This window comes from Pseudopodoces humilis, chromosome 4, assembly GCF_049639895.1.
Source record: "Pseudopodoces humilis isolate 2021_Gansu_Grassland_sample_001 chromosome 4, ASM4963989v1, whole genome shotgun sequence".
Taxonomy (NCBI): Eukaryota; Metazoa; Chordata; class Aves; order Passeriformes; family Paridae; genus Pseudopodoces; species Pseudopodoces humilis.
Window position 1 is genome coordinate 49,564,376 of NC_142203.1, and position 24,888 is coordinate 49,589,263.

Sequence of the window (24,888 nt, forward strand, 5' to 3'; positions counted from 1 at the left end):
AAAACAGCTGCTGCAGATATGTTCTAGGAATATGGCTGTTGTTAGTCTAGAAAAATCAACTTCACCTTAGAATAGTTTTGTTACTACTGTAAGTCCAATACATGTATGCAAACATATTTCTAGTAAATTTAAATAGAAGTTTGAAACAACAGGATATTTTACAGTTGCTGTCAGCATGAAAGCTAAATATATAAGTCCAGAGAATTTCTCAGTATAAGGATATTTGTGCCACTAAAATATCAAATGTCTTCTTCTTACCTCCCTCTCTGGTTTCTCTCTTCCTTCACCCCTGCTCCCTTGTCCTGTGTCCTATTCCCTCTTTACTTCCCTTTATCCTCTTGAAAAAAGCTATGCCTTTCAAAAGATGAGCAGGAGGACCTCAATAATGAAATGAATGAAATGAAAATGTGCTATCATTTACAATTTTTTCTTGAATGTCTGCTGAGAATGGAATGACGACAGATATTGTGATAAAACAACAGCTTAAAAAGAAGACAAACTTTTTACATGAAACAACTTACAGTTTTCTTTTTAAAGAGCCTTTTGAAACATTCTTAAAAATGATATAATAATTGTAATTTTATCTAGGCAGAGGTGGATCTAGGATATTGTGTTTATCTTGATAATTCTACCTTGATCTAAATTTTCACTTGGTAAAACATTGAAACTGCTTGCAAAGATGATATTTTTGGATTGCCTACAGCATACTGAAATGCTTTTGTTTCTACATATGTTCCATCTCACCATGTACTCACTGTTTAGTCTTGTTGCCATACTATTTTAATAGAGTTCACACTGTTTGGAGGCAAGAGGTTATTAGGAAGTATGTTTTACATTTAGGAGGAACGAGGCAATGGGATCCAAAAGTGCTGTGAAATTTATATTAGAGACCACTTTCGTGTAATATAATATCTTCCTCTGCCTCACTTGGACATTAGTTATTTTTATTTATTATATCAATGCAATATTAGCATATTTAAATAGAACATAAATCAGAATAAAAATAACACTCACTTTAGATGTGCAAGTAGTATTGTCAAATGTAGTGGTTTATTCACCAAGAAAGGCTAATAGAAGTTTGTGCTGCAAAGTGGGATTTTGTCTTTATATTCCATCCTTTATATTCTTAAGTTAATGATGCATTGGGAGACTGAAGTTAAGAATTTACTGACCTGTTTGCTTTTACCTTTTATGTTTTACATAAGTCTGTCTTTCTGAACTTACTAGATATATAAATAACAAGGATGCATATATGTGGTATTAAGAATTTCTGTTCAAATTATGGTAACAAGTCACTGAACATTTAATTTTATTATAGAAGATCAAGTATTTAGTAAACTCTTCCTGTGTTTTATGTTATTTTGCATACACATGACATGTTTCTCCTGTGCTGATACTAAAGTGTGGACAGAGCTACTTTGTTGCATTTATTGCATTGTTAAGATAGCTAGTCAATAGTTTATGCTTGAAATACATGCCCTTCAAGCTAGAAGCCACTATCAGCTTCATGTTGCCAAAAGAAAGATTTTAATTTTTCATTACTATTTTGCTGAATTTGGAAGGCATTGATGCTTTCAATGGATACATAGCATTTATTTGCTACTTGTTTATGAAGAAATAATATTGGAGATTACCAATTTGGAAATAAGGATGTGAAAATTCCAGTAGCAGGTCCCATTTGTGTTAGAGGCAGGTGATAGTTTTCACTAGTGATAGAAGCTTCAGAGAAAAAAGAAGCTTAGGATGAGCTCTAAAAAAATTTTCTGTAAGTACAGCTCTATCCTATTCCTGTCTTTTGTAATCTGGTTGTGCCTTTAGGCAAAAATGTTAGTTTACTAGTGCAGCAGCATTGAAGAAAATTTCCTTCTGTTGGTAACTTTTGATATTTGTGTGATTCATGCAGATGTCCAGTTTTCTGCTTTGGAAATAAATTGAGATATCTTGTATCTTAGATGGTAAGCTACATGTAATTGATTATCTGAAATGGAAGCATTTCTTTTTCTAGCATGTGTTGCCCTTAAATTTCATGATGAATTTACAAATAAAAGCAAATAGAAGTTCCCAGTCTATCATAAAAGGTTTACATACTGCTGTTATGTTTCCTTTTGCTAGTGGTTTGTGTGGACTCCCAGATAACTCAGAAGTTTTTACAGGCCTCTGGTTACTGATAACCTTTTTCTCCGAATGCATGTTATTTCTGCTCTATCCTGTTTTTTAGATAGGGGGACCAGAACTGAATACATTTTTTCAGGTGAGGGCAAACCAATTAATCTAATAACAGTTTATTTTTGGTATTATATTCCATCACATTCTTTGTGTGTCCTGATACCTGTTTCTTTTTTGACCACCATTGCAAACTGACTAGTAACATACCTCGGGATGTGAGCGAAAATGGCTCTTGTGCTTGTAAATGAAGCACTTAGCAATTAGGCATGTATACTTGTGTGCTGAGGAAGGGAGGTACAAGGCTAGTGATGTGAGCCACAGGGCAACCATTTGAAAACAAGATTTATGTGGAATTTGTTTCAGAGATTTTTATATGGATAGTTTCTTGTAAATACTCAATTTTGATTAAAAGGGATTGAGGAAGGAAATACATTTTTTTAATAACTGAAAATCTAAACAACTCAAACTATTGATTAAGTACATATGCTGGGCTTTTTTCTTATCTTTCTCCCTTTTTTAAACTAGTGGTTATAGAAAAAAAAACCTACAATAATTTCCCATTTTGGTTGATGTGTTTTGCACTGCAAAGTAAGACAGACTGAAGTAAGACTTCAGTTTTACTGTGCTCTTTATAACTTCAAGATAAGTATGTTTGACATAGTATAGTCCTGATGTTTTTTTCCTCTCTCATTTCTTTTTTCACCCAATATCTGAATTTTCATGTAATTTCTTTTAATAGGCAGAGAGATCAAGAAAGAAAGGAAGCCGAAGAAGCTAGTCAGAAAGAAATAGAAGAATGGGAAAAATCACTTTTAGCTCAAGCAGCACCTACAAGGATGGAGACAATGTGGGAGATTCCAGCTATTGGTCATTTTCTTTGTTTAGCACAACAGATTTTAAATTTACCTGAAATAGTATTCTATGAATTGGAACGTTGTCTTCTGATGCCTCAGTGCAATGTTTTTTTATCAAAAATAATGACTTCGTTGTTAAGTCCTCCTCATCGCAGGCCTACGTTGCATCGCAGGCCTACATTCTCCTACAGGACTTGGGAAGCAGCACTCAGAAAGAAAGTGCAACACTGGTATACTGTTGTGGGGCAGACTGACAATCCTAATGGTGCTGCAGAAAAACTTGGATTGTGTCCCCAGTTTTTCAAAGTGCTTGGAGAAGTTAATCCCTTGGAGGAAAAACCATTTCATGAGCTACCATTCTACCAAAAAGTATGGCTGCTAAAAGGTCTCTGTGACTTTGTGTATGAAACACAAAAGGATGTTCAGGATGCAGTGCTAGGTCAGCCTATCCATGAGTGCAGAGAAGTAATTCTTGGTTATGACTGCTTGGAAAATGCATACGTTCACTTTCCACAGTTCTGTGGTGCAGATGTTCGAATTTACAAACAAAAGCCTTTTCAGGCTCCTGAATTCCCGTCTCTTCCCATCAAAGTTAGAAAAGTGCAACGTATTAAATCGGAAAGAGTAAAACATGAATATGGAAGCAAAAGCAATGGGGAGGTCAGTTCTGCTGGGACAGAACTGCTGTGTCATTCCAAGACAGAAGGAGAAAAAAGTACGGACATTGTTATCTGTCCAGAAAAAAGAACACGTTTAGGTAGCTTTAGAGTCACTACAGAGGAGATGAAGATTGATTGTGAAATAAAAGCCTCGAGAGTTTGTGACATCAAAAAACCTGGTTGTTATAAAGAGAACTTCAGGAATTTGATTACTTCAGGAGAGATTGTTAATATAGGTGTTCACCCTAGTTCAGAAGAAATAAGAGATGTGGAGAATGGACAAAGTTGCACTGAAATGACCAGAGTAAGATCTGAGCTGAGTCCGTTCAAGGAGAACACACTGAAAGCTTGCCAAATGCATATCAATGGCACTTATAATGAAAACCAGGGCAGAAATTACCATGAATCTGCTAAAGAAACAGTGCTAGAAACCTTGATGCAAAATAATAAGAAACTAAATAAGATGCTGGCAAAAAAGAAGAAAAAGAAAAAAAAGAAGTTGAAAGATATTCTAAATGAAAATTTACAGAGAAAACTTGATGACTTGCAAAGAAAGCGTGAGATTCATATTCATCCATTCAAATCATATAAATCTGAAATCCAGAACAAGTTATTTATAATTAAAAAGAAAGCAAAACATAAGAAGCACAAGTCTGGTAAGTTGACATTTTTATTTATAGGAAAAATTAGGAGGATATGGATTTATTTTTTTTTTTATAGTTGTTTTCTTAGCTGATTAGTCTACATTTTATTTTGTGAGAAAGGAGAGCCTTATTGCATTAGACAATTTGGATATTAATCTTAGAGTCAAAGTTACCTACCCAATAACACAAGCATATAAAATGTGAGCGGATTAAACTGTGATTCATTTGCAGAATGTATCTTTAGAGAACATAATTAATTGGAAGGGTCAATTTGCTGCAAAAAATATTCAGGAGAATGAAAGTGACTGCCTGCTTAGCATCAGACAGTGTCACTTGAAGGCATTTCATAGTATCTTGTATTATAGCAATTATGGAAGTGTTTCTCCCTTTTCTGGTAATACTATCTTATCCAACTTATGAAGAAACACAGAGTAATTACATGAGATGATGAATCCAAAGTCACTCATAATGTAACTGTGCAGTCTTAGGTCACCAAAGAATACTGCTTTGTGGGCCTCAGTCTAACAATCAGGGTACATTGGTATCAGAATTTATGCTGATGACATTATTATTACAGAATTGGGCAGCATCTAGTTAAGCGTTTCGGGTAAGTGAAACCCAGGTTTCAGTTAAATCAATGGAAAATTTCAAAGGTATTTGCAAACAGTAAAGTTACGAAAACCTTATGTCAGTTCAAGTTGTTCAGGTACCTGTAGTATTTTTGATGTCATATGAAGCAATGTAAAAGCTTAATCCTTTAGAGTCCTGGACTAAGTTATCTGTGCTAGATTTTAGCAGACTCCTTCAAACATTATATTTTTTGAAGTGACAGGCTGCTTTTCAGAACAGTGTAGACTGACAGATAAATATTTGATTTCATCTGAAAAGCAAAAAGCCAAAACCAAGAATCTGGGTGACAAAAAAATATCTTATGGAGGTTAAGAAGCTAGCCAAGGTCTGATGGCAGGGCATGTAGCTAGAAATCAAAATTTAAAGCTAAGAGAACAAGTAATATTTAGATCCTAAGTATTTGCACATAAAACCCCAAAACTGTCTTGCTATTCAAATCACAAATTCCTCCTTCCAAAATATTTCACTGCCTACATCTAAACAGAAGTTTTAAGAGTTGCAGTTGAAGTTCATATATGTAGTATTCAGGGAAACTGATGTATTTACATTTTCTTTTGTGACTGTTAGCTCTCCAAATGTGTCACTGTTTTCAGTCTTCTTAAAACCAAGCAAACTGAATAACTGCCCAAATGGCAAGCAAGGAGTCTCATTTGGGGAACTGTTGTCCTTTATGTCATGTTGTGTTGAGGCATTTCCCATCTTACTCTGACTACTTCTTCATTGCTGGAGAAAATTTTGTAATAACTTCACAGCATTGCAAGAAAGCGCTTTTCTTCCTATGTTTGTTAAATGTCCAGTGGTCCTGTAAAATGTCCAGTGGTCCTGTAGCTGCTAGGCTGAAATGGATAGCATTGGATTCAATTTGTGCTAATACCTTGTTGTTTTGTAATGTTTCCTAATGTTTAAGGTTAAGTAGTTCCTAAAGTTTAAGGCTAAGTAGTACTTCTTAACGATTCTCTGAAATTAAATCTTCTGTTTAAAGGTTCCCTTACAACGTAGAACAGAAAAAGTAATTTGATAAAGCTTGTCTTTATCATTTACAAAAATACCTGATTTAAGTCTGATCCTAGCCATAATAATTCTTTACAATGTTCTTTAAGAGTACAGTAAGTAGAAGAGAACATCAGGAATATTAAAGTGAGGACCTTTCATTACTTTTTCAAAACCAACAGTTATTTTTTTCCTGCTATTGGTTCTTTTAGGCAGCTAAATGTAACTGAGTCACAGTTTGTGATTCTATTGAGATGATTTGCATATTCCTGACTTGCTGTGGCAGTGGTACCCATAGTGAATATAGACTGGTCATGCAGTTTTTCCATCTGAAAACTTCACAGAAATATTGTGAACAGAACTTCCTGGAGAATACAGCTATGTTATGACCTCTAGCATAGTGACAGAGTTTTCTTACAATTTATGAAAAGGTGTGACCACTTTATTGAATCTATGTCTTTAAAACAAGGTGATGGTTATTATTGCGGCAGTGTTCTGTGTCAGTATTATTGGCAGAGTAGTACTGAATGTAATGGAATGAGTCAGAGCAGTTCTATAAAGAGCTGCATGCTGTGCATTGATTTTTGTAAGTTATTTTCTTACTGGAGTTAGATAGCTTCAAGTGCAAGGCACAGTGCAAGAGCATGAGAATCCTACAATTGCATGTTTGAAACGTGGATTGGATGAAATTCAGAACATCTGTAGGGTTGAGAAAATAGAAGGGACCAGAGGCTGCTTGAAATAACTGATGTGCCTGAATCAGAGGTTGAAGTAAGTGTAAACTGAATCTCTTTTTATTGAAGTTGGTATAGAAAATACCAGTACAGCACACAACTTTACGAGAACCTTGGATGTAAATTCTGTTTACTCATGCTCTGGAAAATTCATGGTAGTCTTCCTGCTTGAAGCCCATTTTACTATATATTTTATTTTTTAGAGTACCATTGCATTTTGTACATGAAGTCAAGCATTACTTGAATATGGTAAAATTAATTTAATTTTTAAAAAAATTAAAATTAAAAAGCAGCAATTTTTAGTGCCTGGTTTACTGTCCTTGGGAGTTTAATCTACGGAAGTCTCCTGGAGACTCTTCTCTTCAGTGTTGTAAAAACTTTGTTGTGTTGTCTCACCTGTAGATAAAAGAACAGCCTGTTGATCACCTTGAAAACATTAAGTGAGGTATTCCAGCAAGTAACAATGTAGACCATGCATAAAGCTTCAGTGCCACTGTCTTCAGAAGCATGTACCACTGAGGTTTTATAAGGTTTCAGATGTTCTGTACATCAGGAATATTAATGCACTTGTTCAGACTGACTTAGATCATTTGACCGTATAAAAGTGTATGATGGGTCAATATGGAAGCTTCAAAACTCTGTAATAATGCTTCATTTTCCAGATTGTATCATGATATATCTGCTAAAAGAAGAGCTGTTGGGAGCAAGATAGAAAAGTAAGAGATTAAAAGGAAATAGGATATATGCAGTAGTTGCCAAATCTTTGAAAGACAGGAAGTGTGTTGTACAAATTTGTTAACAGAAAGATACAGGGCCTGTTAATTAATATGAGAGCACTGCAATTGCTGCTAAAATGTACTGAACAAACAGAAGTTCTTGCAGTCGGACAGGGCTAACTTAGCTGTATTCTACCATGACAAATACTACTGAGTTAGTGTTTGATATTAAAAACATCTGTTGCCCCATCTGGGATAACAAGACTCTGCTCCATATCCAAGAAAAAGTTGCAGTCTTATAAAAAATAATTAGTTTAATAAGTTTTTATTCAAAATTTCTGTGTTGTTACTTTATAATTTGAAGCATGGATTAGCTTTGCTTTTGCTCATCAAGGAGAAGCCACAAGAACTCAAATACCAGAGTTCGTAATAAAAAGTTTTACCAGATCTGTAAAAATGTTTCTGTTTTCAAATCACATTGATCTCAATGTAGAAAAGGTTAGAAATAGGTTGTATTGTTCTTGCTGAAGAAATTGCAAGTGTCAAGAACATTTCTAGGGCTTAGTGTTTTATTAGTCTCATTTTTATGCCAAAAATATTACTAGAAATACCTGAATTATCTCTTTGTTTCCCCTTCTTTACCCTTAGATGGCAAGACCAGCTTGAGGTGGCTTATATTTTAGTTGCATCTAATCTCCGCAATGTGCTTTTTGGATGCTCATAATTAGTCTTCAGGTCCTAGTTGTTGTGTTTGTTAATTGCTTGCATATCTATTCACTGACAGTATCCGTAGAATTTGCCTCGGCTTGAAAGGAAAAATTATGGCAGTCAGATTTCTCCTGGACCTACTGAACTTAAGTTTAATGTCTAAGAATTTTCACAGAATTGGCTAAGGGGTTCTTGGATAATAAAATCTTGACTTCCTATGAATTCCTCTTGGGGGTGAGATGCCTCATAGTCTCTTCCAGTCTGAGCTGAAACCAAACTGAGATGTGAAGCCTTTTGGAAAAGGCTGTGTGGAGACATAATTACTAATTATGGCACAGTAAATTGTTAGTGGATGTAAATTTACACTGGAATATCTTTAAATATGGGCAGGAAGCAGGCTGTATTGAATTGAGTAGATGAACTAAGCAGATTACGTATATGAGATTCTTAATCATAAGTATTTTTCTAGTAAGGATTTAATAAGGTTCTAGTGAGGTTTACTAAGGTTCTACTAAGGTTCTAAGTTTTTTTCTAATTGACTCTTTTAGTTAGTAATTAAGTGTATTTGTACAATAAGTATGCTCTGAAAGGCACAGTGCTCCATGATTCAAAACACACTGTGATCTAACTGCTGTCAGAAACATTACTTCATCTGCTCAGGAGTTAATATAAGTCTTTGAGATAGTTTCTTCATCCAGGATTATGGACAAAAGATCTCTAGCAGACCTTAGTGGAGTGATTTGAGAAGTTGCTTCTCACTGGTGATTTTGATATCCCAAGATGGCATTAGTTTCTGGATGTTCAAAACCAATTACATGGAAAAGATAGTTAAGTTTATTGCACAATTGCATGTCTGGGTGCTGGGTGGAAATCCACAAAACCATCACACCTCTGGATTACAAAACTGCATTTTTATACACTTCATAAAAATGTATTTCACTTATGTAATACATATGAATTACAGATAACTGTCAATTGCGAAGGACTTGGTTTCTGTTACCATCGTTTAAAACTGATAAAAGATTTTTGGAAAAACAGATACCATCTTTTTTAAAAGGGAGAAATTATCAGTACTACCACTACAACTTCCTTCTAATATCGATTTTGTATTTTGAAAGGGTGTTACTGAGGTAGAAGGTGAATTTGCCCTAAGTAGTTTGCTGTATATATTAATTCTCTCCCATGGTACAAGTATCTGTAGGTTTTTTTTAGTTTTTAATACATTATATCAAAAATGCCTGCACCATAGGACAGCTGGTGTCAAAAAAATGGGAAAAAGACTGTCATGCTGCTCTAGACAGATATGTACTTAGCTCATGGCAGTTACCAGCCTGGGAATTTTGTTGGCCTTTTGGTACATATATTCCAACTGGTATGCTTTATATGTCAGACTCTAATTTCATGAGTAAGGCTCATTTTCTTGTGCTTCTAGATGGTTTCTTTTAATTCTTGGTCTGTCTGTAACTCCATATCTTTCCTACTTCATGGTTTTCAGATGCTGATGCATGGAAAGAAATCTTTATTTTATTTGGGTTTCTAATTATTTATAACTCTTCCTAAAAATTTTCATCCTCCTTTTCATAAGGATATATTGGGGAAAAGAGAAAGAATATATCTGTTTAACTGTTACTTCTTGAATTACGCTGCATCGTACATCATATAGCACTGGATGCTGAAAATAGTAAAGTAAATACTTGTTAAAAAAATATTGAAAGTATTCTGTAAAATGAAAATTCTCTTTTAAAGATATTAAAATTTTCCTTTTTGTAAAGAAGCAAGACAATCTAGCTGCCTTATTTTCTGTCGTTTCATTTAATTATCAGACAACATTTTGAAAAAGGGCTATAGCAAGGAGCCAACATGTGACCAGACTCCTTTTTGAGTCAGTTTGTCAAGAAAGCTTTTAAGCATCTACTTTAATTCATTCAATGAACAGCATTGTTTTCAGTAGTAGCATGCATCTGAATTCATAAAGTATGTAACAAAAATGCTGACTTTTTTCCCATTGTCAGAATGTTTGGTTTATTATTCTAATAAATAAGCTTCTCTGTTTTATCACATATTCTCTGATGTGAAATATGTATTTCTTTTTGGTCATTGAGGGCATTTAAAATTTTTAAATATGGTTGGTATGGGTGGTTTCTAGGTTGTTTTATTGATTTTAATATAGCTTGATTTTATGTGGAGCTTCAGATCTAGATTCTTCAAGCCCTGCACCTCGTCCTGTAAGTGGGTTTATTTCAGAGTCAGGTAACATGTTCAGGAAACTCACAGTGTAATAAATTGGAAATATAAATGCCTAGACATCTATGAATATTTGTATGTATGTGTGCATATGCATATGCAAACACATAAAGCATCTGTTAGGAAGAAGGTTAAGTGAAATTTTTGCCAGTATTTTCATTAAAATAAATATTGAATCTGCCTGTGCTTGTACTATTGCCAAGTGCCTGCAATCAATCTAGTTGACAACAAATTCCACATTGGATGATTATTTTCTTCAAGCTCTCTTTTTGTCTAAGGTTTTTAATTATTGTTTAGGACTCCTGAATGTGAACGAGTGATAATATTAGAGTGATGATTTTGGTCTGAGTGAGCAAGTTAAAAGTGATCTTGTTTGAATTTACCACATGAATGTAGAAATAACCATATAAGAAGCTTTGCTGTCATGCTTGATGACATCACTAGATTTGAGAAATGTATATGACTTGTAAACTCCTGTACTGCAGGCAGTAAAGCACTTGCCTTACCTTCACAGAGATTTTTTTCTTCTGTTTGTATATAGCACAGCTGCATGTGAAGTGCTTTATAGGAAGTTTCTTGCCTTTTTATAAAAATGTTAGGTATTGCCACAAGCAGAAGAAACAAATCAATCTAATTTCCTTGGTAAATTCAGTATGTTCAATCAGGGATTTCTAGATACTGCTTGTGTTTTGAGGGTATCTTTTTACTAACAGATACAGAGATGGCAGATCCTAATGTGTAGCTCTTTAGAGTGTTAGAGAAACAAATCTTGCAGGTAAGATGCTCTGTTTCTTAGGTTTGTGTCTTAAGTTTGGGATTTCAATTCTTTGAGAAGAGTGGTGGCAATGTTACTTACAGAACGTATATTTTTAGGCGCTGTATTATTGAAATTGTAGTAGTTTTTTTTCTTTTTTTTCATTCCACTCCACACAAAAAACTGCAGTACACAGATCCTTGTTCAATGTTTGCTTCTGCTGAGTCTAGTTCTGATTCATCATGTTTACATGACTTGCTGAAAACCATATGTTAGTTGCAGTTTAATTTACAAGTTGGTAGTAATTTAGTTTTATTAATAAAGTACAATGAACAGCATTATGAAGCTTTTCTCTTTTAATCTTACAAGGAAAAAAATCACTATCTAAAAAAGCAATCACAAAGAAGAGAAAAGGTGTCAGAAAGTCTACCATACCGGAATTTCAGGTAAATTATTTTAATTTTTGTTTTAAGCACTTGAAATCTGAATGTCTATAAAATAAGTCCTTTCATTTCTGATAGAGATCTTGGAAATATTTACTGAAGCTTCTTCTAGTTTTAAAGGTTTAAGCTGATATTTTTGAAAGTACATTTCTCCTTCTCTTGGTAAAAAATATTTTATCATTTTTAGCATGTGCAGCTTGAACAGTATTTTCAATGTTGTTTATGGTCCCAGATACATTTGTTACAGTATAAAACCTCTGAAAACTAGGACTTGTTAAAGACATTTTTAAGGTAGATATAATTGTTTGGGTTAATATTACTTGGTTTTATATGAGGTGTGACAATGTGGTTCTTGAATTGAAATATGCTTGGTTAACTGAAGGACTTGCAAAAAATTTGTAACTGTGCTTTCCATGCTTGCAGCTGTTATTCCTTATCAGTATGTGATTTCTTGGCTTCTAGGACCTCTTAGGCTCTAGAAAGCAACAAAAGTTTTAATTATGCTCATATGGTTTTATGGTGCTGTAGTAGAAGTGTGACAGTACATCAGTTCTAAGTTGCTCTCTCTCTGTATGCAAAGCTGCTTGGATTGAAGTCCTCTTTTGGCTTTTTTTTTTTTTTCTTCTTTTTTTTCTTTTTTTCTTTTCCTTCAGAGAGCAATCTGTGCAAGTTTGGCCAGTAGGCTTGCATTGAATCACGGCTGTTTTGTAATACCCTCACCCTGAATCAGTTGAGCCCATCATGATCACATGTTTCAGATGGAGCTAGTAGAATTTATTGTGTTAAAATTGGGTACTAACAGTCAATGTTGAGAGATGACTGATATTTAAGTGTACACTGACTTTGTCTATATTATAATGGTGGTGACTGAAATGTTTCCTAACAGCTCCAAAAAGTAGGTACATGTATAATTTTTTTTTCCAAGAATATTATCACCATACCATGGATATATACAGTTGGTTTAGAAATAGTTTCTTACATTATTGAACAATTTAAACTATTCAACTTGTCTGTCTAAAACCTAGCCCAGCCTTTTAGCTTCAGATAAAACATACTTATATCTGTCTAAGTGTATATTTCTCTTCCGTAAAAACCTTATATTAAAATGTAACAAAATACTTCTGGCTCTTTTGATCAAAGCTAGAACTCGTATCTGTTTTAGGTGAGGCTCAGACTGATCAGTATTGAGCAGTTTAATCTTATTGGGGAGATTTTTAACAACAACTTTAACAGCTTAGCCTCTTTCAAAAGGTATGACTGTTAGAAGAATTTGCAAATATTAAAACTTTTATATTTGGAATATTACTAAAACCTTTGGAGTCTAGTAATGTATGCTTCAATATACACTTCCCCACATACATGAATGGTCAAACTATGAAATTACATAACTGGTTGAAGGTAGAAGGATATTTTTTAAATATTTGGGAAATTGGCTTAGAGCTAACAGGCCCTGTGAGATATGCTGGGAGAGTATAACTACAATAATATTGCTACATGTCTGCACATCAGTTCTTTTGGAGTGAAAGTTAATTTATTAAGAAATAATATGTTTCATATGCCTGCAGCCGACAAATGTAAAAAAAAACCCAAACCCAACCAGAAGGCACTGTAGTTTATAAGATTAGGTCTTGTACTTAAGTATAGATCTTCTGAAAATCTTGACTTGGCTTTAAAGATGAGTAAATTAGTATTAATAAGTCTTTTAATATGTGCAGGGACAGAAATCAAAATCAATTATTAATGAAAATTCAGTAGGTAATAGTGCTACTTAATCTAACATCTAGAATGTGATTTTTACAATATATACCTCAAAGCTGCTTTAAAAAAAAAACCTTGCAAACGACAAAATAAACTCAAATCAAAAGCAGATGCAAATTAAATTCTTTTTATCAAATAAAAATGCACAAAAACCAAGTCCTGGTTTTAATATTTTGAAAATTACTGGAGAGGTGAGTTTACAGCTTCACAGATCATGATTTAATTGTCTCTTGCTTATTATTCTGAGTTCCAATCTTACTACTGTTGCTCATTAACATTTTAAAGAAATTAACAGTAATTTTAGTGCTGTACAGAAGGGACACTAATGTATTTTGTGTTTTTTTCCCAGTTACAGAGTACATTTAGGTTTGGTGCTTCACTCAGTCTTTTCTCATTTCACCTCATGTACATTCACATGTAGTTGTATATACCTACATGTATGAAGAAGAAAAGGAACATGCATGCTCTGTTTCAGTGTGTCTTTAACATTTTCAGTTTTATCAGCTACAGTCTAAATTAAATGCAGATCACAGAAGGGGGCTGTGTGGATGTCTTCCACTTGTATATGTCAGTGATAAAAGATCAGCTTCATAGGAAATATAATTATTGAGAACAGTCATTACACAAATAACTTGAAATATTCAAGTGTGACACCTTGTTGAAAAGAGGAAAAATTCTGCAAAAAGTTTGTCTGAAGTTAAGGGGGCAAGGAAAGAGCATCAGTGATCTGATGGAATACAGTGGGTTTGTATTTATCAGTAGATCCACAGATTAGATATGGTTCTATGATGTTAAAGAGTTCATATATAAGTTGATTACAGGAGAGTCCCAAGTTGGAATGGAGCTTGATCCCCCTGTCTTCCTTTAAAAAGTTCAGGGCAGATTTTTTTTTTTGTCTTTCTTCCTTGAAGTCCTAGGAGTCAGTGAGAGTCTTTGAGATCTGAGATTGCATCATAACATGAAAGTTGAACACTGAATTTGAAATCTTACTGAATATCTGAAGCCTCCACTGCATACAATTGAAAAACAGGATGCTTATTGCCTATGAAAAATAAGTCCCTATGTAGCAAGTACTGTGCCTGATATGATGGTGTCTTTGTTGCAGTTAACATGTACACTTCTAATGAGACTATGTTGATGTAAATGTTTATAGCCTGGATCTTTAAGCCACCATGGAGTGTTCTAGGGAATAGGGACTAATCTTTTACTCTCTCAGATAATTCAATACAGAAACATTTTTTCACTTCAGATTAATTTTCCTCATGATAGGTGATTAGAAGGCATGTTCTTTAGAACTACCAGTAAGCTATCAAAATGTGACAAATTATTAGATTGTAACATTAATATTTTTTTTTGGCCTTCATGGTAACTTACTTACTCATCAAAACATACAAAACAGATTAGAAGGCAATGTTGTTTGTAGAAAATTGAATTGCTGAATTCCACCAATTACCAACCATGAGCAAAGAACACTGAAATATGAATAAGAATATCATTGGGAGAAATAGCATCTAGAGTCCATATCAAAATATATTTTCATTACTGTTCTTTTCATCCTACCTTCAAAATGCTAGCTTCATTCTCTAAGATAGGGAATGTTAACCATATGAGAGAAGTTTCAGAATTAACTTTTTCCCAGTCAGTATACATCTTTATTTCCTCATCTCAAATCGTATTGTGAATGAAAAAAATCAATTTTTTTTTTCTTGAACCGTTTTTATAGTGCTTTTCAGTACAGTATTAGAGTATTTAAAATACTAAACTAATTTTGGCTGTAAATCCTCCAAGCCCAGCTGCTGTTACCTTCCTTGTTTTACCAGTAGGTAACTGACACACAGTTATGACCCTCAAATGTACATGTTATCTGATGAAAATTGTAACATAGACACTTGATTACTCTTGCCTGTCACCCTCAGCCCCAAGGCAATAAAACTATTTATTTGCTTTGTTTTTTCCCATTGATGTAGTTTGGATTGGTCTGATAGGAGAAAATAAAAAGCAACAGTAGAATTTAGTAACTGAATTGTCAGGTGTATAGTCAAAAAATGGATTACAAGTGTGTAGGGAAAACCTTTATCCATGCCTTTATTGACTTTTGTTAAGTACTTTGTGATGTACTTTTTTGCTTAATAATACAGTGTAATAGATTTCTTCACAGGCCAGAAAAAGCCAGTATTTGGCTTCAGTTTGTATTTTAGGTATTGGTACTCCTTAAAGTGCAGGACATGCAATTCGAACCTAATAGAGAGTTACCCATAGTAACTCTGTTTTCTGGGTTTCACAAGTAAATTTTGCATAGATGGTCTGTGCAAGACACTGCCAATTTCCTTATTAATTTGGTATTCTACACTTGATAAATGTGAAAACTGTAAACTCTGATTTGAGTCACTCCATTTCCTCAAAGCTCCAAATGTGCACTGTTATGAAAATAGTGACATGTGTGCACTAGAGGTTTCTGAAATTTATTTTACTAAAAGTGTCAATTCAGTGTTTTAATAGTTACTATAAAAGGAGCATTTTTTAATATTAATTTACTGAAAATCTAAAACTGCACATGAATTTGAAGTAAAAATACATTGTTATAAATTACTGATTTGTGAAAAATACTTAACAGTTGTTTGATAAAAACATTTTAGTGAGGGTGAGTTTTGTATGGGTGTTCTAAATTTCATTTTCTTAGGTTATTGCAACATGTTCTCAGTAAAGGAAAACATGTCTACCTAAGGGCATTCAAAAGAAGCAAGTCTTAATAAAGACTATAAATCCAAAAGAACCTAACATCTTAATAATTTTTAGTTTTCTAAGTCTTAACTTGCCCTAGATGATGGCTAGACAAAATACACAGATCAACTTTGGCAATTTTTTCAAGAAAAGAACATCCATTTCTGAATGCAAAAAAAAATGTAAAAAGCTGATTTCTAAAGACAAGAATTAGAAGAATATAATACTTTTTCAAAACATACATTAAGTAGGTAGATCTGGTAGATTACTAGGTTGCCTTAGAATCATCAATGTTGGAAGAAATGTTCAAGAACATCCAGTCCAGTTGTCCACCCAGCACTGCCACTGTCACCCCTATGTGGTTACATCACCAGATCCAGATGCCTTATTGGAGGCATCCATACCCAGGGATGGAATACTCTGTGTAAGCATGAAAATTTATGTTCAAGAAAAGTCATACCAAGTGTAATATGCTATAAATACAGTATACTACAAAGCTAGTATACTTACTTTGCCAGGGAGTTGTTTGGTACTCAAAGATGTTGTAAAGTCATCACTGTACTTGAGACAAATTTGGTAGTTGTCATTCACAGAAGTTTTAAGAAAATACCTACATTTTGAAATGGAAGCTTACAGGTAGAGATATGGTTTATGTTTGAAAAATAAGAGTATTTTCTACTTAGATTTTCTTCCTCTCAACAAGTCCTGGTGGTTTTTTTTTGTTTGATTTTTTTTTAATGTTTAAAAATACTGTAAGAAAATAAAAATCAAATGGTGGCACTAAGTAATAATGTGCTTTTAAAGCTTATTTAATTTCACTGTACAAGTCCCACATCACCAAGTGTTTGTGTTCATTTGTTTTTTTAGCTTATTTGCACTAATCTTGATGAACTCAGGGAATTAATCACAAAGATTGAGAATGAACTCAAAGATCTGGAGGACATTAAAAAGAAATCGGTATGTGACATTAAAAGCTTTCTCTTGTATGGTTATGAAACAATGTCAGTTACTTGCTGAAGCCTGTCAACTGAAGTTTTTTATGGTGTTCCGTAACTGCATGAAACCTCCTAAGGTTGATACCTGCGGACTGTAATCTTAATCTTTCCTGGGTGTAATGTTCTGTTCTCAATGTTTTTATGATAAGTGAATTCAGTACCTGTGTTAGCACTTCTCCATGCCAAAACAAAATATAGATAGTGATAGTACCTTAGAACGAGTAGTTCATCTCCATCAAACATGAGACTGTTTTCCCTTGAGGACAAGTTCTTACCAACAAATAATTACAGGAGAGAATTCTCAAATCTGCCTGTGCAGTGTTGATCAGAACTTCCAGTGAGCTAGAATTCTTAATTCCTCTTTTTTGCATGTGTTATTAGAATTTACTTTGTTTAATATTTACTGAAGGAGTTTGTACCAGAAAGCACGCTTTTGATATCAGATTGAGATAAAATTTTAGCAATATACACTATATCACTGAGTCTGTGCAACTGAAAACCTCCAAGGAGTAACAGATAAGAGAATCCAGCATGTCTGACCTTTTGTAGGAGGCAGTGATTCTTATTAAGATGATGGATGGGTTTAAATATGTGAATAGTATTCATTTAAACAGCCCTCTATAGTGAGCTCTTACTACTTTTTTCATTGCAATTCTGTTTATTGAACCTTTCATAGGCACTTCTATGGTGGCATTTCTATTCTTCTAGTTAGAAGTGTTGATTTTTCTATATTAGAAGTCAGGCTGCTTTTAATTGAAATGAAAGTTTATAGCCTCCTGTAGAATTGATATATTCTTAAGTTATTTAAAAAGGTGAGAGAGCTGTGGTAGAAGAGAGACAAAATAAATTAGGATTCTGAAAGACAAGTGTCAGTGTAGACAATTAGCATAATAATTGTTAATGTAGGCAAAGGAATAATACCAGCTTAATCTTGAAATTATTTTGTAGTTGCTAAATTGCAAACTGCCTTTATCATAAGAAGGTTATGAGAAGGGCTGTGTCAGCAATAGGATAAAAAGCCAAAAATTAGATTGAAATGCTACTAAAGCAGATCAATAATCTTAGTGTAGTTGAGTCTTTAAGTCTGGTAGAAAACTGTAGGAACAGGACTTCTTCAAGGGTAGACAAACGCTAAATATGTCATAATTGCACTTTAAACTGAAATCTGATAATGTCATTATGTAAGTAAGTTGCATGACTTCAGCAGGAATACTATGTTTAGTTCTAATCATACCATCTTAAAAAACCCAAACAGTTAAACACAGGGGAATTAAGATACAATTCATTCAGCATTCAGAAGTTGTGAGGTAAGGACAATCTTTTGTTGTGCTTTTATAGACCTAACAAATCATGATTCTGTGTCTCTACACACGTGTGTTGTTAGAAGTTCTATGTAAAGAAAAAAGGTTAGGATTAATTACTGAAGAAGTGGTTATGAGTAAACAGTAAAGTGAAATACCGATTCTGAAAAAAATATTTGTCAGGGAAATGTCACATTTACCTTTTAAACAAACAAATAGAAAAGTGCTATATTAGGCGAATTATAAAAAAAAACCCCTCCTTTGCTAAAATGAGGTTTTGCGTTATAAGGAAAGTCTTTAGGATTTCATTTTTGATGTCTAACACCATGTGTAATTATGTTTGGTGTCTGAAAAACTGGAGAAAATGCAGACTTTCATTCTTCAGCTCTAATCAAATGACAGTGGCAGTTTCAGAAGCATCCAGAACTGAGTTTGTCCAGTTTTTCTGAAGTGCATTTGTTAAGTAAAACAATATTCTAATTTGATAATGGAAATTTGACCTAATGTGAAAGTTTATTTTAATAGGTTGTCACTTACTTGCTGTTCATGGACTTCTTTCTTGTTTTGACTGAAAGATGGTGATGTTTTTACTACTTCATGGTAATTTAATATTGATTTTTGTTTGCAATAATGACCTGGGTGAAGCCATGGGAATCTTCTTCACAAGTAACTTCCCTGATAATTCCATGTTGCTGAGCAAAACCTTCAAGGCGGCTTTAGAAGTACACATTTTAGAAGTACAGCTTATTTAACTTTAAATTAAGACTTTCAGCTATAACCTTCTCTTAGTTGTAACCTCCCTTTTGTTACTTTGAAGACCACAGTCGAGTACACAAAAGGAATTCTTTCTCCAGAATTTGGAAGTAATGGGTGCATGATTAAAGAGCTGAACTACAGGGCCTTTTTAGTGTGAATAAACCTACACTGTTTTCCCTCATTTTTTTTAGGTAGTTGGACTGGTGGTATCTGATACTTTACACAACATCAGCTTGAGATAACAAATGACCTGACAGATTTTTGTGTGGCAAGTTAAAAGAAAATTAGAATAGGGTTATGTAATGGAAAGTAATGGATAATTTTAAATGTGGGCATTTCCACAAGTTTCTTTTACAACAATGAAATTATAAACCTGTTGGAAAGTATTTTCGCAGATTGGTTGATTAAAACAGTTTGGTTCTCTACTCTTATACACCTGTATTATCTTTTGAATTAGCTATGTGTAATATTTTTCCTTTTAAAAAGCCTTGTGCTTTTTCTTGATTACTGGTGAGTTTGTTATATCTGTGATGAGATTTGCTTTGTGCTAGTTTGCTGTGACTTTTTAGAGTGGAAAATTAAATTTGACCTCAGTTCTTTAATTTTGAAGAGTTCAACTTTGTACTTGAACTCTAGACACTGTTCTGAAGCAATACTGCAATTTCACATATGCATTCAACTGACATAAGCCAAAACTGCTGCCAAATAAATAGTTCTTACTCCCTGTGTCTCTGGAAGATTCTGTTTTCTGTGCCATCCCATGCAAGAGTCTAGCAAAATTCTTTGTTCGTTGCAAGGTGAGAGTTAAGTACTTTGATTTATCACATTCTGTTTTGGTTGGTGAATTGTTTATAAGCCAGACCAGTTTACTAATGCAATTTATCATGGAGTTGCACAAATACCTGTGCTTCTATTCTGCTACAGTTTGAGTGGTCATTGTAAGAACAGAAATGGCCATCTACAGGCAAAAGGAAGTGAGACAGATTTTGACAGGAAAAGCACCTTTGTGTAGCAGGTGAAGTTGTATGTGATATTACTATTTTGGGTGTTCTAAAAAGTCTGTTCCTTCAGCTACTGAACAATTCCTCTCCTTACCACATATTACATATCCAGAAGGAGAGGAGAAATGAGTCAGATTTGCTATTGTTTGAGTGACTGACTGGAAATAAGAATGTGAAAGGTGCAGAAAGGGGACTTAAAGTTTAATGTTTTGTGTACTGCCTAGTGAAAGGCTGATTCCCTAAGGAATGTCTAACCTAGAATTTCTTCTAGCTCTTGTACATTGCTTAGGACATGTGAAGCTGCATTGTTTAATTTTAAAAACTGGAGTGAAGGTTGAATTGATAGAAAAAAGCCCAGAATTTACATTAGTGAGAATTAGATACTAGTAGAAATTAGGCTTCTTTTGTTGCTAATACTTAGATGAGGCGTGGGTGAAATTACAAGCAGTCAGTAAAAATTATAAACCTACAGTAGGAGAACATACTGGCTAAAAATTCTATTGATTTTTTTAATTGCATTTTTAGCTCTTGCTTGTTTTTTTATAATTTAGACTGTGTATGTAATATGCATAGCCATTCTGTTGAATGTGAGCTTCTAGAAATTTTCTATAACTAGCAAATTGACCAGGATATGCAAAGTAGCCTAATTCCACATTTGCAGTGGTATTGCTGAAAAAATAATTTTGACAAACACACATGATAGGGAAGCATTTTGCTAGTATATTTAGGATCACATAAAGACTTCTATCTAATATATGAAATTTCTTTTATGAGAAGAGGCAGTGAAGTAATGCATTTGGATCACTACAGAGGATAACAGCTACCAGTCTCTGACATTTTGGATCCCACTTTTTCCTAGGTCTTCTCTGTATGGTCAAATCAGTGGGACTTGCAATGTGAATGGAAATCTTCTTACTGCCTTTCAGATAATCTCCCTCTCATGTGATGTGAAGTAATTTTTTGTGTGTGTGTGAAGCTGTTAATTAAGCTGCTTAGTTGATAGGTTGTATGTACTTAACTGTTGCATATCATAGCAGAATTTTTATTTATTTTTTTATTTTTTCAAACCCTTCTTGACATTGTGTAGTATGAAAGTGACAGGACTGCAGGTACTTGCGTATAACAACAAACTTAGGGCTTTTTTGCAGGTGCTAGCTGAATTTGTATTAAAATGAATGGGGTTTTAAACATGAACATGGAAAGATTTCTTGTTTACTGAAATACAAGACTTTATTTTGGTAGCACTATTGGATTTGAATCATGCCCTCTAAGTCTAATTGATAAGTGCATAGCTGTCTAGGGGGTGAGAAGGAAGGCTGGAGCCCAGGATTCCCACAGTTAAGAGAAGAGAACCTTCCCACAGAAAAGGTTAAAACAAATAATGGGCAGTACCTTCCTGAGAAGGAGACTACATCATCCATCCAGAGAGAGAAAAGTCAGACAAAGATTAAGGGAAGGAGAATTTTTTAATCAAAGGACACCAGCCAAGGTAAACAGGTAATTATGGTTTGGAGAAAAGGCTTTATTGTTTGCAGAGGTCTGTAACACCCTGATGTTCTTGACTTAATAGCCAAAAAAGTAAAATCCTCCCTTTAAAGGTTTTGTGTTGCTATTGTTCCCGGAGCTTATAATGAGATGGTCCCAGGAGGTTGAATGCCTTTGTCTTTGGAAATGGATATTTGTTTTAGGCAGGTAAGTCAAAAGACCTCAAAGCAAGCTAAGGTTTTCTGCAGCAATAAGTCACCTGCAAAAGTATGTATTTCAGAGTATACCTGAAAATTTAAAGTGAAATACCCAGTGGTTTAGGTCAGAAATAGAATTTCAGACAGAAATTCATTTATGAGGCTATTCAAAGGAATATATTTCAATGTCCAGGGTGGAACATACTTTCCATGTTTGTTTTTTATGAGATTCCAAATAAGCCACTGTTAAATTTGTTCATGAGGTGTAAGTATCTAAACTAGGAGACAGCTGAGACTTCTGAGGTTTTTCATTGATTTGCTAAATTTGGTTTTTAAAATATGTTAATACATGGAAAAAATAAGGCAAAATGGTTCATTTAAAAAGTTTATAAAATATTCCCTCTCTGTTCAGTGAAGAAATGGGAAATACTATCATGTTTGAAAATGTTTGTCAGGGAACCCATGTTTGGATAAGAATCTACAGGGACTTCTGAAGAGCTTCCCTTCAGCAGACTCATGTAACCATCAAAAATAGTTTATTAATATTTTAGTTATTCTGACCTTAACTTTGCAAACAATGAAATGGAAAAACCTACTGTGTCTTCTCATTTGCGCCCTATTATTTAAAATCTTATTTAGTTTTTATTCAGAGGTTGACTTCCTCTCCCCATTCCTACCTCCTCTTGTCCTGACCACTTCCTCCCTCCCCAATGAAATATGTGCCATGCTTGAGACTTTTGCATGTAAAGGGTTTTCAGTTATACTTGTTTTAATCAGCATTACTGTGTTTACATAAATGTACACTCAGACAAATAATGCTATAATCTGAGAAATCCGTGTATGTACACCCATATGCAGGCTTAAACTGCAGGTAAAGTGAGCTACAATAAAAGAGATTCCAATAAATACTAGGGTTTGAGGGTATATGCTCTCTTTTTATGTCCTTATCCTGAACACTTGATTTGTACTTTAGTCGCTTCCAAATGCTGTTATTGCTTCTCTTGAAAACACTAATATGAACCCAAGATACTGAATTTTGAGACAGGAATTTACACACTTGCATCCATGCAGCTTCTTGTACTTCTGAGGACAAATTGAAGATGTGGAGCGTTTGTAATATTTAGTTGTATAATATGAATGAATAAGGCCAATTTTAGGTTTCAGTTTTTGAAATCTTCTCCACAATATTTGTCTTCTCTGATATTTTTAACTTTGGCTTATCTCACTGGCATTCAATATTTTTGTCACAGTCTTCAGTTTTTCTTCGCTTCTCCTGTTTTCTATCTTTATTATCTACTTTTTTTACAACTATTTCTCTTGCTATTTCATGCTTTTCCATGTGTAACTGACTGAACCTCCAATAAATGTATTTTGTTGGAGAAGGTTTCTTTAAACCACTTTTGCCATACACCTTTCTACAGTTCCAAATATGAAAGTGTGGGTTCTGCATCAGAGATGAATGTGTATTCATACATTTTTGTCACAGAAATACGACTGTGTATTCAGAACATTTCACAATGCTTTGGATTTTGGTCAGTTAGTATGTTGTTTTGAAGAAATAATTCAAGGCATTCCTGTCAGCACACAGCACTAGCAAAACAGCTGCTTTTAGGATGCTCATCTGAAGAACACAGAAACACTTGTATATCCAGAAGTTAAGAAGATAAAGATACTCAGATATATGAGAGGGAGTTAAGTAAGATCTTAATAACTTAGAAGACACAGATTTTTGTACATAGTTTAAGATCTACATATATCCAATTGCTTTGTAAGTTGCAGAAGTGTAAGTTATTAACTAACTTCGAAGTTTTTCTAATGGAGGAGTAAAACATGACAATTCAGTGCTGTATAATTTCACTGTTCTAAGTTCAACAGTAAGTTCATGCTGGTAATATTTCTCTTGTGTTTTTATGGCTTATATATATTTTTTATATATATTTATATATATTTTTTAAATTTAGAAATATATAAATATATATATAAAATTTAAAATCAACACAGTGATAATTGTGTAGTCTAAAGAAATCCAAAGAATCTAAAGAAAATTAGAATGTGGTTAAACATCTGAATGAAAACAATTTCATAGTAATGAACTAAATCAGTCAAAGACGAAGTCTTGGTAGTAAGAAATTTATTGCACTTTGTTTTGGTGGTGTTGTTTTTTGTTTGTTTTACTTTATTTGCTTGTGGTAGAAAGAAGAGAGTGTGAGATCATTTAAGGATATTACTTGGTGTGATCAGATATCTAGGTCATGGAAGTACATGCTGGAGCCAGGATTTTCATGAGCTGCTGGTAAATGATCAAATATAAAATTGATTAAGAGATGTCATAAGTGAATTTGTTTTATAATTTATTGTAAGTTATTCTTCCTGACTCTGCTTAATCACAGTGTTCAAAGAACATCAGAGGTTGGTTAGCTAATAATGTTCAGAATGATGTTGCTGAAAGTAAAATACCAGATACTGACTTTCAGGAACTTTTACTGTAGAAGATAACTCTAAGAATTTTCAAAATTAAAACACTTTCAATAATGGATAAGTTTGCATAATATAAATACATGGTCTTGTCATGCATTCTTATTCAGTCAAAATTGGAACTAAGTGTCTGAAATTGTGGTATTTGGCCCATTAATTAGTTATTAAGAACATTCAACATTAATCCACATATGATTTGAAAAAGTTACTGATTTCTTTTCTTTAGGTATCTGTTGTCCAAAGCAGCTGGAGATCACCAACTCCCTCTCTGTGTGACATCACTAGAAAACGCTAGACTGGTGATGTCACACATACCACAGAACCCTGCAGCAGAATGGAGCAGGCATATTAAGGGTAAGTTTTCTCCCTCCACCACCACCCCTTTTCAACAATATTGCATGGTTTTATAAGATTACTATTTTTCTTTACTTTATATTCCTGGGATATAAAGTAAAGATTACAGACAGTCTTATAAAACTGCATAATATTGTGGTGTTGTGTGTGTGTGTTTATTTAAAAGCAAAACAAAAACTCCTATAAAAAGTTCAGTCCTTACCCCATGTATCAATATCCTGGCTCCAGTCTGCTTTGGGATTCCATGATAAGTATGCCAGAATAGTGTATGTTGGACCATCAATCACAGAGAGTGGAGTCAGC

The 24,888-nt window shown here is 33.8% G+C and overlaps 1 protein-coding gene across 1 annotated transcript in view; it reads left to right on the plus strand.

The window, feature by feature from the left end:
* BRD10 (bromodomain containing 10) overlaps nt 1–24,888 on the plus strand; it is a 49,088-nt gene that overhangs the window by 6,984 nt on the left and 17,216 nt on the right. Inside the window, exons 3-5 of the mRNA XM_005522755.3 lie at nt 2,906–4,335; nt 11,469–11,545; nt 16,889–16,978. Coding sequence (XP_005522812.2) covers nt 2,906–4,335; nt 11,469–11,545; nt 16,889–16,978 — 1,597 coding nt within the window. The remainder of the gene's footprint in view (nt 1–2,905; nt 4,336–11,468; nt 11,546–16,888; nt 16,979–24,888) is intronic.